Raw genomic sequence first — 27,802 nt, 5'->3', positions numbered from 1 at the left:
ATAAATAAAAGAGTCTAAGGCTTGTTCATTATTCACATTTTGGTAAAATGAATAATGTTTTTGCTTAGTGATCTTTCACTTCATCTTTTGTGCTACACCCATGTGAGTGATTGAATGTATGTTGGATTTTTTTTTTTAATTATTTTTTGCATGTAGGATGGTTGTTTGGCTTTGTCATGTGCATTAGGGAATACATGTCGTGGGTTGCATGTGTTCTTGCATGTAGTTTGTGCTTTGGCTTTGTCATGTGCATTTGGGTACACATATTGTGAGTTGCATGTGTTTTTGCATTTAGTTTTTGAATGTAGGTTGTTTATATATCATTAATTATAGCCAAGTTTTGAATTTTAGGATTCTAATTGTTGTTAGCTATATTAAATACAATCACTCATTTCCTTCTCTCTCACGTTTTCTTGGTTGCTTGCTTTAGCATTACACAAGGTGTATGCAGTGGGATATATGTATTTATAATGGATACAATACACTGGTTTTCATTTCTTTCAAATTAGATGTTTAAATGTAATCTTCGATTCACTGGTATGCTCTAAAACTTGATCACGTTTTGCATTGTGCTTTTGTTTGATTATGTTTTAATTGTGATTTTGTTTGTATTTATTGCATGTGTTTTCTTAAAGTGAAAAGTGGTTATGTTTTTGTTTTTTTTGGTTGAGTTGATAGTGTTATAGTAGTTAACTTTTGGCAATCATGTTTTCTTTGTTCTGTTTGGTTTTTTTTTTTGCTTGTGTTACTGATCTTTTCGGTTTGTATTACTTGTGCCTTGCATTGGTGTTGTGTTAATTCCTGATTATGTCTATGATCATGCTTTGATCCTTTTGTTTATATTTATTGCATGCGTTTTTTGGGGATTGATTTAGTATTGTTTTGGTTTTGTTGGGCTTAGTTGGCTGTGTTATGGCAATTAAATCTTAGTAATAGTGTACTTTTGGTTGTTTTTGTTATTTTTGGCTTGTGTGACTGATCTTTGTTGGCTACATTTATTGCATTGTTGTTGTTTTTGTTGTTATTTTTTGATTATGTGAACGATCATGTTTTGATCAGAAATGTAAGAAGTTCTTAATGTATATAGAACAATGTCATGGTAAGTGAATCTGAGTAGCCATGTTTTCTTGCACTGATTGGTATTTGTTTGTTATTGTGTCACTGATCTTTTGGGTTTGCATCTATTGTGTTTTTCATTGTTGTTATTGTTTGCTGATTATGTCATTGATCATTTTTGTGTTAGGAAAAGTGGAGTTCTTATTTGCTGTTACTTTGTGTTAGCTTTTGTTTACAGTGTTTTAAAAAGGGTACTTTGTTACCATTGACTGTGAGGCCTATGTTATTATTCAATAGTTAAGGCTTTATGTTTTATTGTGAGTTACATGCTATTATGTAAGCACTGAAGGTTTTTTTGGGTGAGTTAGATTATAATTTAAAGGAGAACTTATGCTTTTGAGTGACATGTCACAAGTCATGGCTGACTGTGAGAAAAATAATTGCAACTTCTTACAAGCCACTCCTAAATCATATTTAAGGGAGGAATTACATATATTTAAAAGTTGGTAGAGAATCTATGAAACTAATTGCCTTGGACGAATCAGCCGCCGCGTATTGTTTCCATGCTATGGTTGCGAATTTTGACTTCTGAGTTGCACATATTAACAAAGGCACGATTTACTCATGTGAAACATGCTCACTCTTTTACTCACGGACTCATGGGAGGTATAGAGAAACTAGAAGTTTTAGGTCCACAAGTATGCGGTTATGCGTGGGGTATGTTGTAGGCATTTCAGCTGAATCAAGGGATGAGTGTGTTACCCCTATGGACGTTGAGTCTCTAATTCCCCGCACTGGTGCTCTTTCTCCTCCCTCAAACATAGATTGCATTGGCTTCCTGTGGTCTCACTGCGCACTATTGAACTTATTAATCTTCTTCCTGATGTTGTTACTTTGTTTGAAGAGAGAGAGGGAGGTCAATGCTTTAGTCCATTTTGTAACATCTCGAAAAAACTCGGATCGTTTCGAAAGAGAATTTGATCCTTTTTAATAAAACTAGGTAAAACCTGAGTTAAACCAAGATGTCATAAAGGCATTATAAAACGGATTTTTCAAAGTAAAACTTACGGATTGAGTTCAATTAGAGTTATTATAAACTACTTAGTGATATTAAAGTCTTAGCAGCAGGTAAGGATGTAAAGTCAAAAGTCTAATTATTACAACTCGAGGGCGGAATCGCCTCTTAAATATAAATCCATTCTTAAAGTAAACTTAGCACAATGTGACACTTGAGCCAAACAAGAATACAGCTTTAATAGTATGATGTTCTATCACTCTAATGGTACATGCAAAGAAAAACATGTTACAGAGTTAGAAATTAAGTATCAGATTTCTGAACACAAATTTTATACAACTATAACCTGAAGCAAACAATCAACTAGGTCTTGCAGGTTACGTAAATTACCCAACTCTAGAGGGATGCTGCCTTCTATTTTGTTGCTTTACAAAAACAGATTAGTTAGACTTCTGCAGCGGCCTATTTCAGGTGGTACATTTCCTGTAAGTTTATTCTCCATGAGATGTAGGGTTTGTATGTTTATCAAGTTTCCTATGCTGGGAGGAATCATTCCAGATAACTGATTTCCACTAAGGTCTAATGCAGTCAATGCTGTTAACTTCCCAATAGTTTCAGGTATCGAACCTTCTAATTTGTTGGAATAAGCAAAGAAAATTTGGAGGTAAGCTAAATTTCCTATCTTAGATGATATTTTTCCAGTAAGATTATTATAAATGAGTGAAAGTTGTTCCAAAGATGTGCAGTTGAAAAAATTTTCAGGGATAGTTCTAGTTAAGAAATTGTTTCCTAAGTTTAAATATGTCAAATTAGGCAGGTTCCCTAATGTTGCTGGTATTACCCGTCTACCCTCAGATATTAGCACACACAAAAGCAGGAGAAAATATTAGTTGTACCTGATTACATGCTGCAGCCGATTTGGAAGATTGGCCACTATGGTTACTGATTTGATTTGGTGCACTGGATGCATCATTCGGAGTCGATTGCAGCAGAACATCAGGAATCACAATATTAATCCCAGGGTTAGCCTCAACTGCAGTGGTAACACTTGATATATATGAATTCCTATGGGAATATGAAATCGGGCTTATTCACTTTCTTCTTCAAATCTGTCTTTTTCACACCCGATCCATACAAATGCACACGACTTTTGCGTTTAGCAGTAGGAATCACTTCGTAGTAAGGGTCGTTGCAGTTATTACCATCTTCATGTTGGGAAGACTCCGCACCATCCATTTTGGCCTCTTAGGTAAATATAGTATTTTATTAGCAATTATCGAATAAAATACACACAAATACAAACTATATCTAAGATGCTAACTCACAATGTTCTCCTTTGCTTTTCCACGGCTAGTTTTGTATGTCCTTCCAGAACTTCTTTTTCTCGATTCCTTATAAACCTTTGCTTGGGAAGGCTCTTGCTTATTATCTGGATCTTATTGCCGCTATAAATGTTAAATAAAAAGGGTAAATCCTCATATATATAGGACAAGTGATGAATATGAAATTGATCATGTAATTGTCTATAATTAGATAAAAGTATTTACCAATTCATGGCGTAAAATGGCAAATGACTTACGACCCAAAGTGTGCATATCATCTAACATTAGACGATTGTCTTTGTTGTTGTGACTGATTTTCTATAAAATATTACAATCCAACAATAATTCAATTAAATACATATATATATATATATATATATATGATTAAAATAAACAACGATAATAGATTAAAATCCATTTATACAATACCTTAGCCTCATCGGTATTCCAATATAGCAAAAGATCTCTAAACGGAAGATTTGAAATTGTATCAGGCTTATCTTTCCACCTTAAAGCGTCATTATCATATGCATAGAAGTGTTTTTTCTTGATCTGGCATTTATGATACCTCCAGCAGTTGTTCACAGCATCCATCACCTAAATCATTCCACCATCAGGAACCATATACTTTTCCTGCACAAATTCTTACGGTAATACATTAGTAACATGTGGAGGTCTAAGTATGAGGAAAGTAGAATAAAGTAATGCAAAAAGATAATATCACTACATACATGGACGTAATTCCATATCTTGTCAAGTGTGGGTAGGCTTGGGAAGTTAAAAGTTAAGCGGAGCCAGTTCGGAATCCCTTGCCACGGTTCGCAAAAAAAACTTGAACTCCTGGACAATCTCCTTTGTAGGTCCAACTGGCTGACCCAATGAGTTCAAAACAATCACTTGACGTTCTTCTGTTGTACGCGCATGAACCTTACGTAACATTGTTGGACCTCGATGATTTTTCCTTTTAGAAGATAATTCATTTTCTGTTTCTGTATGCAATAATACAGGAAAAACCGTTTGCAAAATATATAGGAAAAACTAGATTAGTAATATGAAATCAGAAGTCACTGGCACTGTTATCCATTCATTCCTACTGTAAGATTTTATGATTGTTTCTGCTACTTTTCAGCCCCACTAACTCATTTGGAGTATAAAATTCGAACTTTACAGCCACTTTAACTTATCGGAAACAATTTGACAACAAACTCCCAAAATAACTATTATTTATTCGTATTAATTATGAAAAACAAGCCAAAACCCAAAATTTTATTTTACGTAGTATTTCTTTTTCTGAAACAGCTACTGTATTGAATACAGTATGAGTACTGAAGTTGTGTATAAATTTCAGCAAAAATGACAGATATTGAAAACCATACCTTCCATTTAGTACTGTGCTACATCTTGCTGGTCAAATTCTTAATCGCCTTCACGATCAATATCACTAGCATCGGCATTCTCATTCAGCCCATCATCATCATCATTCTCATTCAGCCCATCATCATCATCATTCTCATATATGGCATCATTATTGTTATTCGCATTCAATGCATCATTGTCATATCGTATTCGCGCTGTCATGGAATTATGCAAAGAACGATTACTTTCTTCAAGCACTTCATTGTTTTCTTTTTGCCATTTCCGAAACTCAAGGTATGCTACCAGGAGAACAGAATGCTCTTTTTTTGCCTTTATTTTTTGACCCAACTTGCTGTTGTTGCTGCTTCCTTTGGATGCCATGATCCTGAACTTGCTTGGCCTAATCAACAGTTATTGTCGCAAAAGTCATCAACATGCTGCCTTTTCTGGATATTCATCTCCACAATAGCCATTTTACGTGTGCAAATCAAATGTAGTTTCTTTGAGACCTACAAACATAAGCCAAAAAGTAATTACATAGCATACTAACTTCAATGTTTTAAACCCAGCCACAGTAAAATAAAGTATGAGTAGGAATATTTGAAAAGAGAAAATTAACATAATTAGAAGTTTCCAGAAATTTAAAGCAAGGGCCAAATATTGCACGTCATACAACTGACCAACTATGGACCTATGATACACCTAGACATAATGACCAAGGCAAAGAATAGAAGGGCACACCTGTTTACGTACCTTTCTTTTTCCAGACGCAAGACTGTCATCTTCCATAGTTTCGCCCTCCTCTTCACCATCATACTCTGACGTGGAGTCATCTTCTGTCTGCCTTGCACTTGGAGAAAGTAGGTCTTTCGCTTTTTGTTGAAGTATCTTATTCGCTAAGGATCCCGATCCTTGGGCTGACATTCTTTCTACATTGAACTTTAAATTTTGAAGCCTTTGTAACTCATAATCTGTAATCTGACTTTGGGAAGCAGAAACTTTTGTTTTATTCCTCATCATCCGCAAAGACAATAAATGAGAACACGTTTATTTTCCAAAAAAGATAATAAAATATGAAAAGTATTGCAATATAAAATAAGCTATCATGAGAATGTAGTGAATTATTTAAATTTGTATGTCAATACCATCCGAAAGCTCTCTAGGAGGGATTTGAATAGCATAATGCCAACCATCTCTATTAAGATTTTCAACATAAAACACTTGATGTGCTTGAGATGCCAATAAAAATGGTTCTTCTTTGGAAATGGTCTTACACATATTAATCATAACAAGCTCATCATCATCCATTTCCAAGTGAAACCAAACACACTTAAATAAGACAACACAAAGCCATGGTAAGATATTTCATTGATTTCTATTATTGAACCATAATAATTAACATTTCCCTCAATAGGATTCTGATCTTTGGAACTTGCAAAGCTATGTGTCATGGCTGTTAGAGTGACTCCACTATTCTGAGTGACACAGTTTGCATCGCACTTCATGGTATGGAACCTATAACCATTGACTAAGTACCCTGTGTACTTTTTAGCAATGTGAGAAGGCCCTTTTGATAACCATAAGATATGGTTAGGGATGAAGTCTTGACCCTCTTTGAGAATCAAATCAACTTTATCCTAAACCAATCCACAAAATCCTTGCTATGATCTTGAGCACTATTCCATTTTCTTTTTCTTCTTGCGCTTACACATATCTTGTGCTCACTATGAAATATAAAAAGATTATATTATTATCACTACAAATAAAACACATTAATAACCAAGAGAAAAAGAAAGAAAAAACTACATTTTGGTTGGTAATCTAACCTGATATATTTCTCAACTTCCTCACAATCACAATTGAACAAGACATAATGATGCGCTTGTGCCCATGTAATGCGATCAATTATGTGTTCGTGTTTTTTTTTCTTTGAGGTCCTTCCTTTCCCCTTTATTGGACGTCTTACCTTAGGAAAAAATGATTGTGATTTACCACAACCATTAACCTTAGGTATGGTCGTGGCTTGATCATTTCAAAAATCTAGCTATAAAGACAATACATTCTTTGGCTTGATATCCTTATGCCATTGAGCCTTCTAGACGAGCTTTATTTCATTCATCTTGCTTCAGTCCATGAAGATACCTCTCAATTCCATACATACACCTTGAACTTACAGGCCCACCCAACTTAATTTGGCCCACCAAGTGTATAGGTAAATGTACCATTATATCAAAAAAGGCAGGTGGAAAAATCCTCTCAAGTAAGCTTAAAGTTTCAACTATCTCAGATTGCATTTTTTCAAGATGTTGAGGATTAACAATTTCACTCCATATACTTTTAAAAAAAGCACAAAGTCTTATCAAAGGAGTAGCAACATCTTTGGGTAATGTTGTCTTCACTGCAACTGGGAGCAAATAATTCATCATAAAATGAGCATCATGGCTTTTGTAGCCTGCAATTTTCCTTTCTCCAACTTGCTCACATCGACCAATGTTAGAAGCATAGCCTTGAGGAAGCTTGACATTTTTAAAGACCTGGTTGCGTTTTTGCTCCAACGACATCCAAGCGAGATCTTGGAAATTCCTCCGCACCATCTTCCAATTTGATTGGTTGAAGTTCTGGCATCAAATTAAGCTATACCAAATCTCGACGAGCACTCACATGATCCTTGGTCTTTTGAGAAATGTCTAACAATGTCCCTATGACACTATCAAACACATTTTTCTCAATATGCATTACATCAAGATTATGACGAATAAGACAATGCTTTCAATATGGTAACTAAAAAAAAATGGGTATCTTTCCCACGGATTCAGATCATCCTCAACACGCCTTGGTTTCTTTTGCTTCTTTCCAAATTCATTTGGAAAATCTCGCAACATATTCTCAATATCAATTCCAGTCAATGGAGTAGGTTGCTGTCTTTCCTCAAGTTTCCCATCAAAATTCCTCTTATCACGACGCCAAGGGTGAAATGGATCAAAAAATTTACGATTTACCCCTGTACACATTCTTACCATTATAAGGCAACCAATCAGAATCTGTTTCATAATGACACTTAGGGCATGCTAAGTATCCTTTTGTGCTCCACCCAGCTAACATTACGTAAGCGGGAAAATCACTCACAGTAGTCATCAATGCTACATGCATGTCAAACCTCTGATTACTGGAAGCATCCTAAGTTTCCAATCCAAACTCCCACAAATCCTTCAAGTCCTTCATTAGTGGCTGCAAATATATGTCAATGTCATTGCCTGGGGAAGAAGGACCCGGAATTAGTAATGCTAACATCAAAAACTCAGGCTTCATAATCATCTGAGGCAAGTTATAATTGATCAACATAACTGGCCAGGTACTATGTAGAATGCTCATTGAGTTGAACGGGTTAAAGCCATTTGTGGCTAACCCTAGCCTCACATTGCGCGGATCATCAGCAAACTCTTTATATAAGGAATCAAATTCCTTCCAAGCTGGACCGTCAGCAGGATGATGTAAGAAATGATCACTTTCACGCCCATCGGCATGCCAAGTCATGTATCTCGCCGTCTCTTGACACATAAACGGTCGTTGAAGCCTTTTCTTTATCAGAAAGTACCTAAGAATCTTTTGAGGAATCCTATAGGTCTTTCCATTATCATTTTGTATCTCATTCTCCTTGTCCTTTGATTTCCATCTTGGCGTTTTACAAACATGGCAGCTTGTTGCATTTTCATGCTCTTCCCAATATATCATGCAATCATTTGGACATGCATCGATCTTTGTATAATCCAACCCCAACACTTTCAAAACACTTTTCGCTTTGTTAAAAGAACTAGGCAACTTTGCATCAGGCAACACCTCCCTTATAAGCTCCAATATATCTCCAAATGCAGCATTGCTTAGCTTATGATCACACTTCAAAATAAAATGGCGAATCATAAAGGAAAATTTTGAATGATTTTTGGAACCAGGATACAATTCTTCTTAACCTTCTTCAACTAACCTCAAAAACTTTTTTGCCTCATCATTTGGCCCCTCTCTAAAAGCATCACGTGCATCATTCAACAACCCTACTATGTCATCGTCAGACTCATTTGGGTTTGACCCTTCATCCCTATCCAAAATAGTTTCTTCTCTTTGGATATTGATCCCTAAATCTGATAACTTATCCGTTCTTGAAAAAAACCATTACAAATTAGGTGATCTATCACAACACCTTCATCATGCTAAAAACGATAATTGACAAAGTGAACAAGGATAACATATTTGATTTCCTTGAGACTTAGTAGCAAAAGCCTTTTTGACATATTCATCTACTCCCCGTTCATATTCATCACTTTATTTGGTAAACATCCACCAATTCTTAGTTCCCATCCATTCTTTCGGGTTCGAATTCAGAGAGTTATTTTATCTAAGTCACAAAAACTAAAATGAAAAAAAAAAGTTAAATTAAAAGAATGACAAACATATCACTCTATTTCAATTCGTATTTCAGACAAACACATCAAGTAACCTTCACTACTGACGTATCAATGCAAATGTGAACAGAGAATGAGGGGGGATGCCATTTTTTTGTAAAATAGCGAGCAAGGTGGAAACTAGCATGTCGAAATGAAGTGAGAAGAAAAAGGATAGTTCCTATAAACAGCAGAGAGGCTAGAATTCATACTTTGAAGCCTCACTAATTTTTGAGTTGTAATATGTAATTCTATTAGGTACGCCTACGATAGAATGGAACAAAGAAAGCTAAAAAGACAGCAACAGAAGCCGTAAAACACAAACAAATAGTTAAAACAACAGAATAAGCTAACCAAAACAATTAAAACCATTTTTTCCAAGATCTGCAGCAACTCATGACAGTTTCAAACTTTCAACATTGATATTAGTTTTCCCATAGGATGTATGAGATGAAAGGATGAAACCCTGAAAGTCCATTGTTCTTGAGGTAACAGGTTAGTAAAAACAAGACAACCAACAGATAAGTATCCTCTACTTACGCTACCAAATCAATAAAACATTCTAAGCACAGTTCATGAAGGGTATACCATCATTTGAGAAAATGCAAAGTTTTTATTCTACAAGAGCTATAGGATTGGGGTTTGATCAGCTAGTTGCCCAGTTCAATCGCCTTTCCAAACCCTACGATCAACATATTAAAGCAACTGAAAATATCATATTCAACTTAAAAATATGTACTTACAGTTGCACCTTTAAAAAGACAAAAGAAAAAGACAATTTTACTCACTAATAAACTCGAGTTTCATTTCTTTTTACATTTTCATTTTGATGCCCTGTGATTTTGTATTTTCAATTGACCAAGATGGTCAAGGTACAAGTGTCCAAGATGTCCAAGTCCAATCCAATGCAAGGGAATTAATTTTGTCCAAGTCTTATTTTGATCATAGCATGCACGGTCCAAATAAGTCATCAAATGGTTGTACTTTGCTAAGTATGACTAAGTACTTTGTTGAAAGTATAAATTAAAGGGTGTCGGTTACAAGGAATTAATTCCAAACAGTTTTGGAATACGAAGGGGCATGTTTTAAGGAGATTTAAAGCTGGTTTTTAATCTCATTTAAAGCTGCAGTTTTGGAATTCAAAGGGGCATGTTTTTAGGAGTATTTATGGCTGAATATTAACCTTTTTTAGTGGGGGTTACTAGGCATTATTGTAGGAGTAAAATGCAATAATAAAGAAGCTTAAATGGAGGAGTAAATGGGAGTTACCAGGCAAATGAATGGGCTGTTTTGGATGTTACTTTGCACACTTGAAGGAGCCATGTGAAGAGTTTAATTGCTGGCCATTTCTTCCCTAGTTTTAATCTTTGTTTAATTAGTCTTAAGTGTGTGTAATGGAGATTAATGTGGACATTGATTAGCCACTTAATTCTCTTTTATTTTGTTGTCTTTTTATTTTCTTTTGTGAATTTATTTAGGCAAGTGAAAGGTTGTAATTATTTAATGTAAGAATGCTATATATAGCATACTTTGATGAATGAAAAACACATCCAGAAATTTGCCAAAAAACTTGTGTTTTGTTTATTGAACTTGACTTGTGTTTAGTCAATTTTAATTGTCCAAATTTGAGTGTTCCAAATTTGAAGAGTTAGAGTTTTAGTGAGAGTTCCTAAAACTAAAGCTTGTAGTTGACGATTTGGTGAGAGTTCCCTAATCTAAGCTACACCCAAACAAGTGAGTGAGTGTTCCTCCTTGTTATATCCTCAAGTTTAGGGTGAGAGTTCCCCTAACTAATCTGATCATACTAAAAAAATATACCAAAAAACGTGTGACCCCTTTAACTTATCATTTTGTAACAAGGTTTCTCGTCTTGTTTACACATCATTTGGCGCGCCAGGTAGGGGGAGTTTTTCCATACACTTCCAAAGGGGTCGAATACCTACATATCATGGGAGAGAATCAAGATTTGAGGGTAGCTTTGGAAGCTCTCAATCGATCCATTGCTAGTCAAGAAAGGTTGGCCGAGACTAATGCCAATCTACAAGGGAATCTTGCTGCCTTAATGGCAAGACTCTTGAACGAGCAAGATAGGAGAGATCAAGATGAAGAACCTCCACCTAGGAGGGAGGATAGGAGTCTCAAAGTAGACGTCCCTTCCTTTGATGGGTCACTTGATCCAGAGAAGTACTTGGAATGGGAGAAATCCTTGGAAAGGTACTTTGAGTACAAGGATATTCAAGAAGAAGTGCAGAAATATAAGATAGCCAAGGTGAAACTGAAGGGCTATGGTGACAGTTGGTTGCAAGGGGAACAAAGGGCACGTACCCTTAGGGGTAAAGCTCCCATATCAACTTGGAACAAGATGAAGAAACGGATGAGAGACCGTTTCATTCCTCACAATTACAAGCAAAGCCAATATGTGAAGTGGAGTACTTTGCAACAAAATGGAGATTCCGTGGAAGACTACATCAAAGAGTTTGATAGGCTTGCCATTGTGTGTGAAGTAACTGAAAATGAAGAGCTCAAAATGGGGCGTTTTGTAGCTGGGTTGGATCAAGAATTACAAGACAAGCTTGAAGGTTACACTAACCTCACGTTTGTGGAAGCTTGCAAACTTGTGACCAAGTTTGATGCTAGGAGGAAAAAGAAGAAAACGCCTACCACTACTCCAGTGGTGCGCAAACCACCCTTCACCTTGAAGGAGGGTTCTTCCTTTAGCAAGTCAAATGAAGCACTTAAGAAAGACAAGAAAGACTTCAAACTTAGCGACATTGTCTGTTACAAGTGTGGAGGTAGAGGTCATTTCAAGAAGGATTGTCCTAACTCAAGAGCTTTAACAATCCAAGAGGTTAAGCTTATGGCCACGCAAAACATTAATTGGGAGGATTTTGAAACAGAAGAAGAGGAGATCGAGAATCCCAATGAAGAGGATGGGGAAGAAGATCATTGCTTTCCGGAGATGGAGGACAAAACCAATCTGGTTGTTAGGAGGGCATTGCAAGCACGAGTGGAGGAGCCTTTGGCGCCACAAAGGCAACACATTTTCATCACCAAATGTAAAATTGGTGACGAGGTATGTGATTTAATTATTGACGGGGGTAGTGAGGCTAATACTGTGTCAAAGACTTTAGTGTCTAGACTTGGTCTTACCACCACTAATCATCCACACCCTTACAAGTTGAGTTGGTTAGATTCTAATTCTAGTACGGGAGTTAGAAAGCAATGCATGGTTAGTTTTTCTATTGGTTCCTATCATGATAGTCAATTGTGTGATGTTGTGTCAATGGATGCTTGTCATATTCTGCTCGGTAGGCCATGGCAAACGGATAGAAAATCATTTCATGATGGATACCATAATACATACACTATAACTCACCAAGGGAAACAAAAAAAATTACACCCTTTACCACCCCCACGGCTTTCACAAAAACCACACAAAGAAATTTCTTTATTGTCCTTTAAAGAATTTGAGAGGGAGTTTGAAGGTGAGGGAGAGTTGTTCTTATTATATTCCAAAGAAATCCACGAAAAATTTGTGAGTCAAAATCCTAACTTGGCACAATTGATTAAGGAGTTTGAGGATGTTTTTTCTAATGAGTTGCCTAAGGGGTTACCACCTTTGAGAGGAATTGAGCATCAAATTGATCTCATTCCAGGCGCACCATTGCCAAATAAACCTGCCTATAGATGTAATCCTTTAGAAACTAAGGAGTTACAACGTCAAATAGAAGAGTTGATGGGTATGGGTTATGTTCGTGAGTCTATGAGTCCGTGTGCTGTTCCTGCTCTTTTGGTTCCAAAAAAAGATGGTACTTGGCGTATGTGCATTGATAGTAGAGCTGTTAACAATATTACTATCAAGTACAGGTTTCCAATTCCTAGGCTTGATGACATGCTTGATGAGTTAAGTGGTTCGAAGGTGTTCTCAAAAGTTGATTTGAGAAGTGGTTACCATCAGATTCGAATGAGGGAAGGGGATGAATGGAAGACAGCTTTCAAAACGAAGCATGGGTTGTATGAATGGCTCGTGATGCCGTTTGGTCTTACAAATGCACCTAGCACTTTCATGAGATTGATGAACGAAGTGTTGAGGCCATTTCTTGGCAAGTTCGTGGTGGTATACCTTGATGACATCCTTATTTACAGTCGAGATAGGGATGAGCATTTGAAGCATTTACTTGAAGTTTTCACTGTTTTGAGAAAACAAAAATTGTATGGAAAACTTGAAAAATGTGATTTTATGTTATATGAGGTCAATTTTCTTGGTTACATAGTTTCAGGTGATGGCGTGAAGGTGGATCCTAGCAAGGTTGAAGCAATTCAATCATGGCCTAGTCCTAAAACACTCACGGAGGTCCGTTCTTTTCATGGACTGGCTTCTTTCTATAGAAGGTTTATCAAGAATTTTAGCACACTCATGGCTCCTATAACTGAGTGTACTAAAAAGGGGGCGTTCGAGTGGACTCCACAAGCTCAAAAGGCCTTTGAAGAAGTGAAGGAAAAAATGTGCAACACTCCTATTCTTGCACTTCCAAATTTTTCCAAGCCGTTTGAGGTTGAATGTGATGCAAGTGGGAGAGGAATTGGCGCCGTGTTGATCCAAGAAGGGCGTCCAATCGCTTATTTTAGCGAGAAGTTGAGCCAAGGCAAGCTGAATTATTCCACCTATGATAAAGAGTTCTATGCAATGGTAAGAGCTTTAGATCATTGGTCACATTATTTGAGGCCACAACCGTTCATACTACATTCTGATCATGAGTCTTTAAGATTCATTCATGGCCAAAAGAAGCTGAATTCGAGGCATGCTAAGTGGGTGGAGTTCTTGCAAACATTTAACTTTTCCTCTAAATACAAGAGTGGGAAAGCTAATGTTGTTGCGGATGCCTTATCTAGAAGACATTCTCTACTTGGAGTGGTGGAAGCTAAGATTCTTGGTTTTGATTTGATCAAAGAGTACTACAAGGAAGATGGTGATTTTAATGGCGTCATGGAGAAATGTGTTCATGGAGTTTATGATTTATTTTCCTTACATGATGGTTTTCTTTTCAAGGGAAATAGATTATGCATTCCTAAGTGTCCAATTAGAAGTTTGTTGATTCATGAAGTTCATGGAGGAGGTCTAGCTGGTCACGTTGGGATTCAAAAGACAATGGAGCTTCTTCAAACTCACTTTTACTGGCCAAAAATGTTAGCTACGGTTCATCATGTGGTTAGTCGTTGCTCTACTTGTCAAAGGGCAAAAATGGTGTTTCATAAGGGTCTTTACAAGCCTTTGCCAGTTCCCGAGAGACCTTGGGAAGATGTTAGTATGGATTTTATTGTAGCTTTACCTAGAACTCAAAGGGGTAAAGATTCAATAATGGTGGTTGTTGATAGGTTCTCAAAAATGGCTCACTTCATTCCATGTCATAAAACTGAAGATGCCATGAAAGTGGCTAAGCTATATTTTGAGGAAGTGGTTCGTTTTCATGGGGTGCCACGCACCATTGTGTCCGATCGAGATACAAAGTTCCTAAGTCATTTTTGGAAGTCATTATGGCGTCTCATGGGAACTAAGTTGCTGTTTTCTACATCACATCATCCACAAACCGACGGTCAAACCGAGGTGGTGAATAGAGTTCTTGGTTCTTTGCTTAGAACATTGGTTAGTAAGAGCACCAAGGATTGGGATGTTAAGCTTGCTCATGCCGAGTTTGCTTACAATAGGACTCCTAGTGCTACTACAAAGTATTCACCTTTTGAAGTAGTCTACGGGGTTAATCCCTATGTTCCTATTGATCTTATTGCTCTACCTCAAGATAAGTTTGTGCATGGAGGTGCAAAAGAGCAAGCCGAGTTCATGGTCAAGATTCACAAGGAAGTGAGGAAGAATATTGAAAAGGCCAATGAGACTTACAAGAAACAAGCCAACAAAAGAGTTAGAAACGTGAAGAACTTTGAAGTTGGTGACTTAGTGTGGATTTACATGAGGAAAGAAAGATTTCCTAGTCAAAGGAAAAACAAGCTCATGCCACGAGCTGAAGGTCCATTTGAAGTAGTGGAAAAGATCAATGACAATGCATACAAGGTTGATTTGGGTGGAAGGCATGGCGTCTCAAGTACGTTCAATGTGGGTGATCTTGCACTATATTATGATAATGAAGAATTGAGGGCAATTCCCTTTGAAGAAGAGGAGGATGACCAAGATGGTCAAGGTACAAGTGTCCAAGATGTCCAAGTCCAATCCAATGCAAGGGAATTAATTTTGTCCAAGTCTTATTTTGATCATAGCATGCACGGTCCAAATAAGTCATCAAATGGTTGTACTTTGCTAAGTATGACTAAGTACTTTGTTGAAAGTATAAATTAAAGGGTGTCGGTTACAAGGAATTAATTCCAAACAGTTTTGGAATACGAAGGGGCATGTTTTAAGGAGATTTAAAGCTGGTTTTTAATCTCATTTAAAGCTGCAGTTTTGGAATTCAAAGGGGCATGTTTTTAGGAGTATTTATGGCTGAATATTAACCTTTTTTAGTGGGGGTTACTAGGCATTATTGTAGGAGTAAAATGCAATAATAAAGAAGCTTAAATGGAGGAGTAAATGGGAGTTACCAGGCAAATGAATGGGCTGTTTTGGATGTTACTTTGCACACTTGAAGGAGCCATGTGAAGAGTTTAATTGCTGGCCATTTCTTCCCTAGTTTTAATCTTTGTTTAATTAGTCTTAAGTGTGTGTAATGGAGATTAATGTGGACATTGATTAGCCACTTAATTCTCTTTTATTTTGTTGTCTTTTTATTTTCTTTTGTGAATTTATTTAGGCAAGTGAAAGGTTGTAATTATTTAATGTAAGAATGCTATATATAGCATACTTTGATGAATGAAAAACACATCCAGAAATTTGCCAAAAAACTTGTGTTTTGTTTATTGAACTTGACTTGTGTTTAGTCAATTTTAATTGTCCAAATTTGAGTGTTCCAAATTTGAAGAGTTAGAGTTTTAGTGAGAGTTCCTAAAACTAAAGCTTGTAGTTGACGATTTGGTGAGAGTTCCCTAATCTAAGCTACACCCAAACAAGTGAGTGAGTGTTCCTCCTTGTTATATCCTCAAGTTTAGGGTGAGAGTTCCCCTAACTAATCTGATCATACTAAAAAAATATACCAAAAAACGTGTGACCCCTTTAACTTATCATTTTGTAACAAGGTTTCTCGTCTTGTTTACACATCATCAATTCAGCCTAAGAACAACTTTATTTCTCTCTTTTTCTGCAACCGAATTAGAACCTAACAATAGTAGACCATTGTAAAGTCATTTTTCGCTCTTAGTATCAACATGTATTAAACCTCTAGCCTCTCAAGATGGTTTGACTCTTTCAGAAAGATTTATGTTGTCTAATAGTCACATTTGAATATTATATTGTGCAGGAAGCTAAGAATTGAAGATGGAGGTGAATGAATTGCAATACTATCCCATTCAGATGCTCTATCGTGTGGCGCAGAGGCTGATATGCTTGAAGCACTCTAATCATGATGAAGATTCGATAAGAGAAGCACTTCAGACTCTCAAAGAGAATTACCTTAGTGGCAGATTGTAGAGTGCTTACGAACTGACGCACTTGAACTCTCTCTTCATAGGATATTTTTTGGGAAGGTTATCATTGAGATATAATACAAAGACTGTTGTTGAGCTCTTACATTATAAAACTTTGCTGGACAAACTTCTTCTATCTACATTCTACAGCTCTACATGCTAGGAACTTCAACTAAATCACTATTTTCCCTCGAGGGGGTAGTCCAAAGAAATTAAATTCAAGATTGTTGAACATAAATTAACCCAGCAATGATGTGCCTTTTAGATTGAAGAGATAGATTGTACAATTTATAGCTGTCAAAAAATTCATTTCAAATTCAATATTTTCATCAAGTAACATCCCAAATAAAAACTAACTCGTTTCACCTCTTTATTAAAAAATTTATGAAACCAATTTCAAGTTTATTCAACCTTGCTATGGTACGCTCCATTTCAAGTTGGAGACAACATAACACAAATGCATATTACAATTATTTCAATCCAACATAACATAAGGCATAATACAATTATACTGTACAAAAATTCGAACCCAGAAGAATTGAAACCCAGAAAATTTCAAACCCAGATTATATACTCCTTTGTGTATTATTTGACATAAACCCGAAAATATTAAAACCAAACCATTCACCGGCATAAACACAAAGACAAAATTCAAATAACACAAACCCTAAACACAAAGACACAAGAGATTCGAGCAAATTAAGGTATACCTTAAAAGATCCGAGGAAATTTGTGACATGCAAGAGTCGAGCAATCAGCCACCACCACCGCTACCGCCAGCACCTTCCTTTGGCTGATCTACTTGTGAACAAAGCTGGGCGAATCGTGAATTGGGAAAAAAATGTGAATTTGTGAACAAAGCTGGGCGAAATTAAATGTAAAGATGAATGATTCGTGAAAGCAGAGCTAAAAATGATTAACGGTGAAGACTGATTGAAGGGCGTTAACGGTGAAGGCAGAGCTCAAAATGAGAATTAGGGAACAATATGGATGGCCTGTGTATCGCGCGTAAGGAGAGGAATATTTGGGGAAAATTGAGGAGGGAAGTTAATAAATGAATATTTCGTTTTGGCGCCTATATAAAAACGGTGTCGTTGCATTAGCCATTTTGCCGTTGGATTAGCCTAGGAGGGCGTAGGATTAGAATGTGCCGTTGGATTAGCTGGCCTAATGCAACGGTTTTTTAAAACTGTTGTATTCGCCCACTTTTTGATATAACTAACATGATGCCGTTGTATTAGCCTTGTCTAATACAACGTTAATAGATGAGCCGTTATATTAGCTCTGTCTTTACCGTTGCGTTCGGTCAAAAATGTAGTAGTTTATAGAATTAGATAAAAGGAATACCAAAAGTATTAGGGTAGAATATGCACTTGTGGAGGATTGAATGATACTTACCTGTAGCAAATCCTTGATCTCATCTTTGTGGGGTTGTGGGTATCGATACAACCTAACACTCACTCTTCAAAATTCTTCATATATTATATTCCGGTAATTACCCCTGACCCTCTTTCTACAACGATTTCAACATGGCCTTCTATGAAATACAAGTTCTGCCAAGGTAAGGGTCACCTCCCAAAGTCATGGTGTCACCACTCAATAAGAATTTTAGGGTCTGAGTTTTCCAATTAGTGGTACTCGTGCAGAGTTTCTCGAGGACTATATGCCCAATTAAAAAAGCGCATGCCATTCATTGGTTATTTGGGGCAGCCCAAACATGTCCGGGTGGAAATATAGCTTTCAAATTAAGCTTCGAATTAGTGGATGCTCCCAAAGGGAGTGGCGATGCCATACGCAAAAAGGAAGAGACTCCTAGAATGGCAGAGGCAAATAGAGCTTTTGCACATTTTCTTTAATCCATGAATATAACAGTATCTATATAGACACCTAGATCCATGGATCCATATATCTCGATCAGAAAATAATTAATAAAAGAATAAAGAATTGGAAATGATCGATGGGTCTTAAAATTTTAGACCCGTTTGATCAAGGTCTAAGTGCAATGAGTCGAGTCTAAGTTTCGATCTCAATAGACCTAAAGATATTTTTTATAAAAATAATTAAATAAGTCACAAGTTATTTAATCTTAAGAATCAAATTAAAAAAAAATACGTAAAGAATCTAACTCCAACCTACAACAGCCACTCCTCCAAGGGCTCTAAGTCAAACGACTCCTAGCACCTACTCTTGTCAAGTCGATTGTCGTATGTTTAGTAGTATTTTTTTAATGTCTCTTTTCTTATATGAAGTTTATTTTGATATGCACTATTCAACATGATTGTTTAATGTATCTATGTTTATAGTTACACAAGTAATAGGATAGTTGTAATATATGATTAAGTGCTTTAAAAAAATAAAAAATCATAGTTAAACCCATTTTATCACTTTGGCTCATGTCATGGAGAGCGTCCATGAGAGTATTTTGTGACCGAAGCATTACCTTACAATTGAAGGGGAGATTCTACGGGAGTGCCATAAGACAGAGACCGAGGGTGTGTCGATTTGAACAGTGAAAGAGTGGGACCATGGAAGGGTCATACAAGAGAGTGGGAGGCCGAAAATGACTTGGTTGGAAGGAGTTAAGAAAGATATGAAGTATATGGATTTGCATGAAATGAGGCATTTGATCGTAAGAGATGGAAAAGGAAGAATTTTGTGGATGACTACATGGAAAAGTCGCTTTTGGTTCATGTAGGCGACCCCACTTATGAGATTAAGAGTTTGATTGATTAATTAATAGTAATAAAACCCATTAGGCCCGAGGCCTACTAGACCTAGTGGGTCTTGGTCTAATTTATTTAGACGTAGTGGATTTGGGTCGGATCTGAATCCACCTCTTAATCCGAGTCTTGTCTAGGTTTGGGTGTAGCATATTGTCATCCCTATGCCCAATATGATGTCTGGGTTCCCTAAAGCAAGTATTAGATAATCCTATAAAATAGTAAACTCCTTGGACCTTCAATATCACTCCACTACAAACGCCTTCCCCTTGCACTACTTCACCAGTGCCTAAAGTGACCACGAAACACTTCGATTTAGTTATCAGAATTTTTAAATGTTGCGTGGATGTTGTGGAAATAAAATTATGAGTGGCTCCCGGGTCTACCATTACCACCACTTCACCGCCGTCAATTGCATCGACTAATCTTATGGTCTTTCAAATCATTAAGCCCATCACCGAACTTGGGTTAAGTCTCGAAGTTGGGTCGAATGCCATAGGTGGATCTGGGTTCGTTTAAACCACTACCGACTCCCACAAATCTTCCCAATCATTTCATCATCATCACAGCAAGTAGCACAATAAGCTCGCAGCTTAACTGTGGTGGTTAAGATTCCACTTTTCATAACAACGGAAGCATAACCCTAATTCCCTCGTTTGTTGGAGCTCTCCCTTACTCGGTCGTCGAATTTTGCTTAAGGTGAGGTGGTTTGGGGTGGTTGTGTTTCGGTTTTTGGTGGTGGTGTTATTTGGGTCAGCTACCACAGGTGGATTTAGGCTAGTTTAAAACACTGTGAGTATCAATAGGCTCTCGGCATGTACAACGTGGTTAAGATTCCACTTCTCATCTCAACAGAATCATAACCATAATTCCCTCTTTTGTTGCAGCTTTTCCTCACTTGGTCGTCAAATTTTGCTGAAGGTGCGGTGTTTTGGGGTGGTTGTGTTTCGGTTTATGGTGGTGTTGTTATGTGGGTTCGGGTTACGTTTGTGTGTGTTATTTGGGCTCGATTTAGGTTTGTGTGTGTTATTTGGGTTCGAGTTAGGTTTGTGTGTATTAGAGGCACCAAAGACCATCTCCGAAAAATTATAAACTCAGTAGATGATGAACATACGTTTACCAAGGTTGTCATTACTGAGAAGGACTGGGGCAAGGCCCACCGGCAACTCGTTTGACATAATTAGTTCAGCCAAAGTAGTATGCATGAGGTTTCACACCCTTTGGTTGGTTTTGGCCAGTTGACCGAATCGATTACCCATCTAAGGCCATCGTAATCTCCTCCCTCGCGCTGATGAAGTTTGAAAAGGATGATGGCAGCCTCGATTCTCTTTATGGAGACCAGAATGCTACCTCTCAAACGTCATGCCTACTGCAGTGATGTTGATGAGTTGAAGGAGGCTAAATCTGTCTTACCTGCAGGCAGCAAGAAGAGGAAAGCCGACCAATTAGTGACTGTTAAAAAAGGGAAACAATAGCAATTACTGATCGGGGAGCGGTCGGATAAATTCCATCCCAAGCCGACTTGAGAGCATATTGATATCGTTCTGGATGACACACGTCCAAACGTACTATAAAGGTGGGGACGGTTGATTTCGAGTCGGGTTAGTAATAGGCCGGGTTAAATTCAGGTCGGGTTAGTAATAGGTCGAGTTAAATTCGAGTCGGATTAGGAATAGGTCGGGTTGAATTCAGGTCGGGTTAAATTCGGTTTTTGACGGGTTAAAATGGGTTTAGGTCAATTTCAGTTCAGGTCGGGTTCTGTTCAAGTCAATATTTTAAGGGTTATATTCGAGTCGGGTCATCTCTAGGTCGGTTCATGTTCGGGTTCGGGTTTCAAATACTCGGGTTAACTCGGGTTTAGGGTTAGTTTCAGGTCGGGTCATATCGGGTTCAGGTCATCATTTTTCCGGGTTTAGACGGGTTGGTTAATAATCGGGTTCAAGTCGGTATTTCGGGTCGGGTCAGCTTTTGACAGCTCTAAGCATGTCCGAAGGATAGTTACCTGCTTCCAAAGATCGACAGTCTGGTCGATTCCACAAACACACATGCCATGATGAGTTTTATGGACGCCTATTCAGCCTTGTCGAAAAAAGATCAAGAAAAGACGGAATTAGTCACTGGTTAAGGTTATTCTCTTATACGGTGATACCGTTTAGCTCTGTAACATTCCAACGCATGATAAATGCGGTTTTCATTAACCACATTGGCAGGAGGCGTACAATGATGACATGATAGTAAAATCCTAAAGAGTGTGTCGTTGTTGAGTCTAGGAAGTTTCTTAGATATTTCATTGATCAAAGTGGGATAAAGGCAAACCCATAGAAGGTATTTGCGGTCATCGACATGAAGTCACCCCGCATTGTAAGAGAAGTGCAGAAGCTAACCGATTGTCTTGCGGAATTGGGGAGATTCCTTAGTCGGTCAGGCAACAAATGCCTCTATTTTTTCCAAGATATCACAAAGAAAACCATGTTTGAATGGGGAGATGACGCTAAGGCAACATTTCAAAAATTGAAAGAACTTTTACATTTCTTGCTGAGGCTTGTAAGCCCCTTGCCAAAGGAGACGATTTACATGTATCTGGCCGCCTCAAATCATGCTCTTAGTGTTGTTCCCCTTGCTGAGAGAGATGACAATCAGCTTTTAGTTTATTTCGATAGCCACATTCTTTGAAATGCAGAGGTCCGGTACTCTACAGTTGAAAAGTTTGGCCTTGCACTATTTAAAGCGGTCAAGAAGTTGAAGCCATACTTCCTAGCACTTCCTAGCACGGGCAAACCACCCAAGTAGCCTATGACAACCTTAGAGTCGTCTGGCCAAATGATCTAATGGGATATTGAAATTTAAATCTTGAAATCACCTTCAAACCAAGAAAGGCGGTGAAGGGTTAGGCGTTTGCTGACTTCATCGTCAAAATGACACGTCTGGTAGAGCTAGAAAACTTGGATCGGGTTTGGAAGGTATACGTAGACGAGAGCTCTACCATGAACTGCTGTGGTGCTGGAATTATATGTCAGGCTAAGATTCAACTTCTAGGTTTCAAACAATGAAGCTGAATATGAAGCCCTGTTAGCTAGCATCCGCATGTGTAAGGCGGCAGGGGTAATGAAAATTGACGGTTACTCTGATTCTCGGTTGGTCAAAAGCCAACACCATGGTGACTATGAGGCCACCCATTCGGCCATGATCAAATATCTTCGGGCGGTCAAATTTGAGGTTGGGATACTTGATGAATTTCATATAAGTTAAGTGCCCCGATCGGAGAACAATTAGGAGGATGCCCTGTTAATATTGGCATCATCAAAATTGGCACCATGGTCGGTCTTTTAGGAAGTTATGAAAAAGCGAAGTATTAAAGAAGATCCCATTAGTGTACTCGATCGAAACTCGACGTGGATGGACGGCGTCCGAGCCTACCTGCTAGATGGCACCCTACGGGATACTTATCCTGAAATGGTTGCCAGGATAAAACGGGCGGGCAATTTCGAAATTCACAAAGGAGAGCTGTTGAAGAACAACTTCCTCAAGCCTCTTTTGAAATCTAGAAAGGGGGGCATGAGATTCTGGATGATAAACATCAAGCATCAAGCTTATGTGGCTCACATTTAGGCGCCACAGCTCTAGTCGGGAAAGCCACTCAGCAAGGCTACTTTTGGCCGACTATGGAAGCAGACGCCATGAAAATGGTGAAAAAATGTGACAAATGTCAACGGTTCAGCAAACTTATCCACCGTCCAAATGGGGCATGGATGTCTTGGGTCCGTATACATTTTAGTGGTTGTTGACTACTTTACCAAATGGGTTGAAGTCGAGGCAGTCAAAGGCATAAAGACAAAGGATGTCATGTCTTTCATTTGGAAGGATATCATCACCCAATATAAGGTCCTAATATCTATGGTCTTTGATAATGGCCCTCAATTTGAGACACCTAACCTTAAAAAATTAGTTAAGAGATAAAGGAATTTCCCACTGCTTTGCATCGGTCGGTTGGCCTCAAGCAAACGGCCACGTTGAAGCTTTCAACATACTCATCTCAGACGGTATAAAGAAGAAAATAGAGAGTCGGGGGTTTGAGAGTTAATTCATGTACTTTGGTCTATCAGAACGACGACAATAGAGAGTCGGTGGGTCTCTTCACTAGATGGGCTAATAATAGAGACGGTTTAGATAGAACCGGTCTCCCTTGCTTTGGAAGACTGGTTGTCTCCCTAACCGGCTTCCTTTTCAAGATCTTCTACATGGATCTCGCTTATCTCGATGGCGGCCTGGTGTCACCTTCCTATAAATCAAGCCAATATTAAAACAAAGCCATAAGGCTAAAAGGAGAAGGATCGGCACAGCCAGTTGAATTAACAAAGATAGGTTCAAAACTTACATGCTCTTTCTAAGACTGTCGATGAAAAGCCAATTTTGCCTCTACTGCTTCTTTGCAGATTTGGTAGCAGATTTCTGAGGTGTCTTGTCAACAGGCAGCATCTTGAATCTATAGCCGAGTGTAAGGCGCACTAATGACAAAACAACCAAGATGAAGGCACGCAACAACTAAACTAGAGGTGATCAAAGTTGGCGCGACCCGATTTTGGGCGGGTTTTGGGCAGAATTTTTCGGCCCGAAAATTTATTTTTTTTGGGCGGGTATGGGAATGCGTTTTTATGCAATATTTAGTTGATTTTTTTGGCTCGGCTCAAAAATGGCCCAAAAAGTCCGCCCGGCCCGACCATTTTGGGCGGGTTTGGGCACAAAATTTTCAGCCCGAAGCTTGGCCCGACCCAAAAAAATGGGCATATTTTTTGCTTCGGCCCGGCCCGGCCCGGCCCGCCCAATGATCACCTCTAAACTAAACTATGTCGAATGGTTTTAACTACCCATGTCGGTCCATCAAGGTACTTAGACAGAAGACATTGTCTATCAGCCATTCATGTCTAGGTACCCAAATTTTGGGCACAATGATCTCTGACATCCATCATTGTGCCAAAGAAGTTAGGTTCGAGGATCTCGTCCAAACCTATGGGACGGACGAAAGATGTGCCTTTTCACCTAACAGGTAAGGCCGCCTGTTCCATTTGTTAAACGTAACATTCTCTCGCCGGTTGGGGGAGGAGATGAGGTAGAACCTGTTCCTCCAATCTCTCCACTTTGAATTCTTATCCAAAGTCATCACAAGTGGTGAGGGTGTATCAAGTCTAATCATTGTTGGGGTCCCTACCTTAAAGCCAGGCGTAATGTTCTACATCTCGCAGGCGGCAACGTACCCCAAGATATTTACCCAAGAGTTAGGGGCAAGTTGCCACATGCCCAAGTTGTAACCCCTCGAGATTGCCTTCACTACATCATGAAGGGGAAAGCAAAGTCTGGCATTAATTGTCGCTTCATAACATCCGAAATAGCGGTTGACATTCTCTACGGTATCCTCCTAGACAACATGGATCGCATACGGGTCATATTTACCAGATGTGGAGGCAACCTCAGCCTCTTCTTCCTCATCCTTTGCCAACCCCTCGGCATCCTCATCCTCGCTTGGCATCAGAAGCCGCCTGTGATGAGCTGTGTGAGTCCTCTTGGGAGCCGTTTACTGAAGAACCGGATTCTTTACCGGGCTCTTGTAATATTGAATCACACGTGTACTTGGAGGGCCGGGGTGGGTAATCCGAGATCTCATCAATCGGCACTTCAATTATGTCGTCCCCTTCAATAATGGGCCCTTGGCCCGTTCGTTTCGTGGGAGCCATAATGTCATGCATAGTCACAGAGACAAACAGATTCAAAGACGAGCAAGAGGAAAAGTCCAAGTGAGGAGAGGCGGTACCCCTAGCTCAAAAATGTCCTAGGCCCTGCCGTGTGTGCTTGTGAAACATTTGAAAAATGCAAGAAACAAGCGGCACAAATGTAAAACAAAATGATAAAAGAGGAGTAGAGACAAATACGGTTACCTCTGAAAATTTTTAGGAAAGGTTTATGAAAGGTGGCGATCGGCTGCTAGCAAGCTGTAATGTCAGACGGCAGAAAGTCATATTTCTCTCTTTATAAATCTCTCAACTTCTCTTTCTCTAGACTTTTTGAAAAATGTCAAAAATGAGGGGAGGGGTAAAACCTCTATTTACAGAGGGGTAAAAGCAAGGGCATCCTTGTAATTCCAAAGGGAAGGTGAACGATTAAAATAACCGTTACATTCTGAGCGCATGACAATTGTCACAGGCGCCATGTGGCATGCCACAGCACCCCTGTGAGGGGAAAATGTTTAGAGTAAAAATACCCTAGACACGTGAACCAATTTGGTCTTGACACATGTCGCCCTGGGAGGCACTCAAAATGAGCCAACTAGGACAAGAAACATGGCAAACCAATCATAAGGGAAATGACAGCCTTCATGGCCTCAAATCCCGAAGTGCCGTAAAAACGACGCAACCCAATTACTTAGGTTACATGACCTAAGGAAGGGCATTTAGTCCCATTCCCTATATATAGGACATTTATTACCTTAGGGACAATTACATCACATGAATTTTAGACACTATTAATCTGTTATTAGAACGGCCAAATATCCTAGATCTCAGGATTCGAGAAGAACAACCTTTATTTTTCGCACTTATTTCTCTCTGTCCGGTACTAACTTGATCGTCGATGGTGGAACTCCGAACAAACAAAAGGTGCTAGTAGATCCAGTCTTGGAGTTGTAACTTGTAACACCCCAATAATTCTCTCTTAAAAACCTGTAAATACCTTTAACAACTTGTAAGAGAATTTCTAACAAGCTATCGCCACGTGTTCAAACGCTAAGGCTAATTCAGATTTTAGCAGCGGAAAAACTAACTCAGTTATAAATAAGTTCAAAACCAATAATCAAAAGAAAATTTAGTCTTACACGCTGGAACCATTACGACCCTTATTTAAACCCATTGAAAGTAGTAAATAAATCAAATCAGAGTCAAAATAAATCCAAACTTATAAAATGAAATGAACTGTGGAAGTATTTAACACTCTACTCAAAATCCCACCACCTTGTGCAAGTTCTGATTGTGTAAAAACCTGTGATTAATCTGCTTCCTAATATTACAAGTGTAAAAATTGGATCATTACAAGATCATTGAAGGCGAAGGCCATGACTAGGAAAGAGACACACAAAAGCACGCAATCAGCAACGCTGAGTACATACAAGCTACGAAAAATAATAAAGAATTCCTAGCATGCTACTAAAAATCAATAAGCACGTACAATTTAATTATTTACTCAAACACATGCCTTGACTGTTAATATTACTAAGACCTCACTAATTTTTAACAATAATTCATTTCATTTCATTCATTGATTGGATTAAGCAATAGATAAGGTTGTCTCCATGGAAAGTGCAACCATTAGAGGAACCGGGAAGAAAATGGAATTCTATATCCACGGACTTTGTGACAGGATTACTAAAGACTCGCAATGGGAATGACACCATCAGGGTGATTGTGGATAGACTTACTAAGCCAGCGATGTTTATTCCAATGAAGGAGACTTGGAAGAAGAAGCAATTGGCAAGTACTTATGTGAAGAATGTGGTTCATTTGCATGGAATTCCCAAGGATATTGTGTCAAATAGAGATTCGAGATTTCTGTCTAAGTTCTAGCAGAAAGTGCAAGAAAACCTTGGGACTGCCTTAAAGATGAGCACTGCCTTTCATCTTGCGGCAGATGGCCAAACTGAGAGAACAAACCAAACCATGGAGGATATGTTGCGAGCTTTTGCCTTAGATTTCCAAGGAAGTTAGGAGGATCACTTACCTTTGATTGAATTCTCCTACAACAACAATTACCATACGAGTATCAAGATGGCCACCTTTCGAAGCATTGTATGGAAGGAAGTGCAGAAGCCCGGTGTGCAGGAATGATTATAGTGAACGTCTTACTTTGGGAACAGATTTCATTGAGGATATGGTGAGCAAGGTGAGATTGATTCAGTCACGAATTAAAGCAGCACAAGATAGGCAAAAGAGAAGAGATGATGAGTTTAATGTTGGGGTCAAGGTCTTTCTAAAGGTTTCACCAACAAAAGGCGTGATGCAATTTGGCAAGAAAGGGAAACTAAGTGCTAAGTATGTGGGGCCATATGAGATTCTACGATGTGTGTGAAAAGTGGCTTATAAGTTTTGCGAATGGAGTTCGAGAAAATGCATGATTTGTTCCACATTCCCAATTGAAGAAGTATGTCCCTAGTGAAACTCATGTGTTGCAACTAGAAACGATTCAACTAGATGAATCTTTGACTTATGAAGAAAAACTAGTGAAAATCCTAGATCACAAGGTGCAAAGTACTAGGAACAAAGATGTGAAGATAGTGAAGATTCTTTG

General features: G+C 38.4%; 2 protein-coding genes and 1 long non-coding RNA gene across 4 annotated transcripts; 1 reads left to right on the top strand and 2 right to left on the bottom strand.

Moving 5' to 3' along the window:
• Positions 1-2,185: 2,185 nt before the first annotated feature.
• Positions 2,186-4,763, bottom strand: LOC130827857 (uncharacterized). The gene is made up of 5 exons (XR_009047249.1): positions 4,125-4,763; positions 3,823-4,026; positions 3,619-3,711; positions 3,397-3,516; positions 2,186-3,315 (listed from the first exon to the last, which is right to left on the bottom strand). It is a non-coding gene; the product is annotated as an uncharacterized LOC130827857 (long non-coding RNA).
• A 6-nt stretch (positions 4,764-4,769) lies between these two features.
• LOC130827856 (uncharacterized) lies at positions 4,770-17,797 on the bottom strand. 2 transcript variants are annotated; one of them, XM_057693727.1, is made up of 4 exons: positions 17,465-17,797; positions 6,576-9,153; positions 5,503-6,473; positions 4,770-5,258 (listed from the first exon to the last, which is right to left on the bottom strand). In XM_057693727.1, the coding sequence occupies exon 2, from the start codon at positions 8,665-8,667 to the stop codon at positions 7,927-7,929; it is 741 nt and encodes a 246-aa protein (XP_057549710.1). In that variant the 5' UTR covers positions 8,668-9,153; positions 17,465-17,797; the 3' UTR covers positions 4,770-5,258; positions 5,503-6,473; positions 6,576-7,926. The 2 variants fall into 2 exon arrangements, with proteins under 2 accessions (XP_057549710.1, XP_057549708.1); XM_057693725.1 differs by lacking the exon at positions 17,465-17,797 and having other exon boundaries at positions 5,491-6,473; positions 6,576-10,237.
• LOC130826468 (30S ribosomal protein S7, chloroplastic-like) lies at positions 16,606-18,610 on the top strand. The gene is made up of 3 exons (XM_057692056.1): positions 16,606-16,754; positions 16,799-16,814; positions 18,401-18,610. The coding sequence occupies exons 1-3, from the start codon at positions 16,606-16,608 to the stop codon at positions 18,608-18,610; spliced, it is 375 nt and encodes a 124-aa protein (XP_057548039.1).
• The last annotated feature ends 9,192 nt before the right edge of the window (positions 18,611-27,802 follow it).

Source organism: Amaranthus tricolor, chromosome 11, assembly GCF_026212465.1.
Source record: "Amaranthus tricolor cultivar Red isolate AtriRed21 chromosome 11, ASM2621246v1, whole genome shotgun sequence".
Lineage (NCBI taxonomy): Eukaryota > Viridiplantae > Streptophyta > Magnoliopsida > Caryophyllales > Amaranthaceae > Amaranthus > Amaranthus tricolor.
This window is presented reverse-complemented; position numbering and strand designations above follow the sequence as displayed.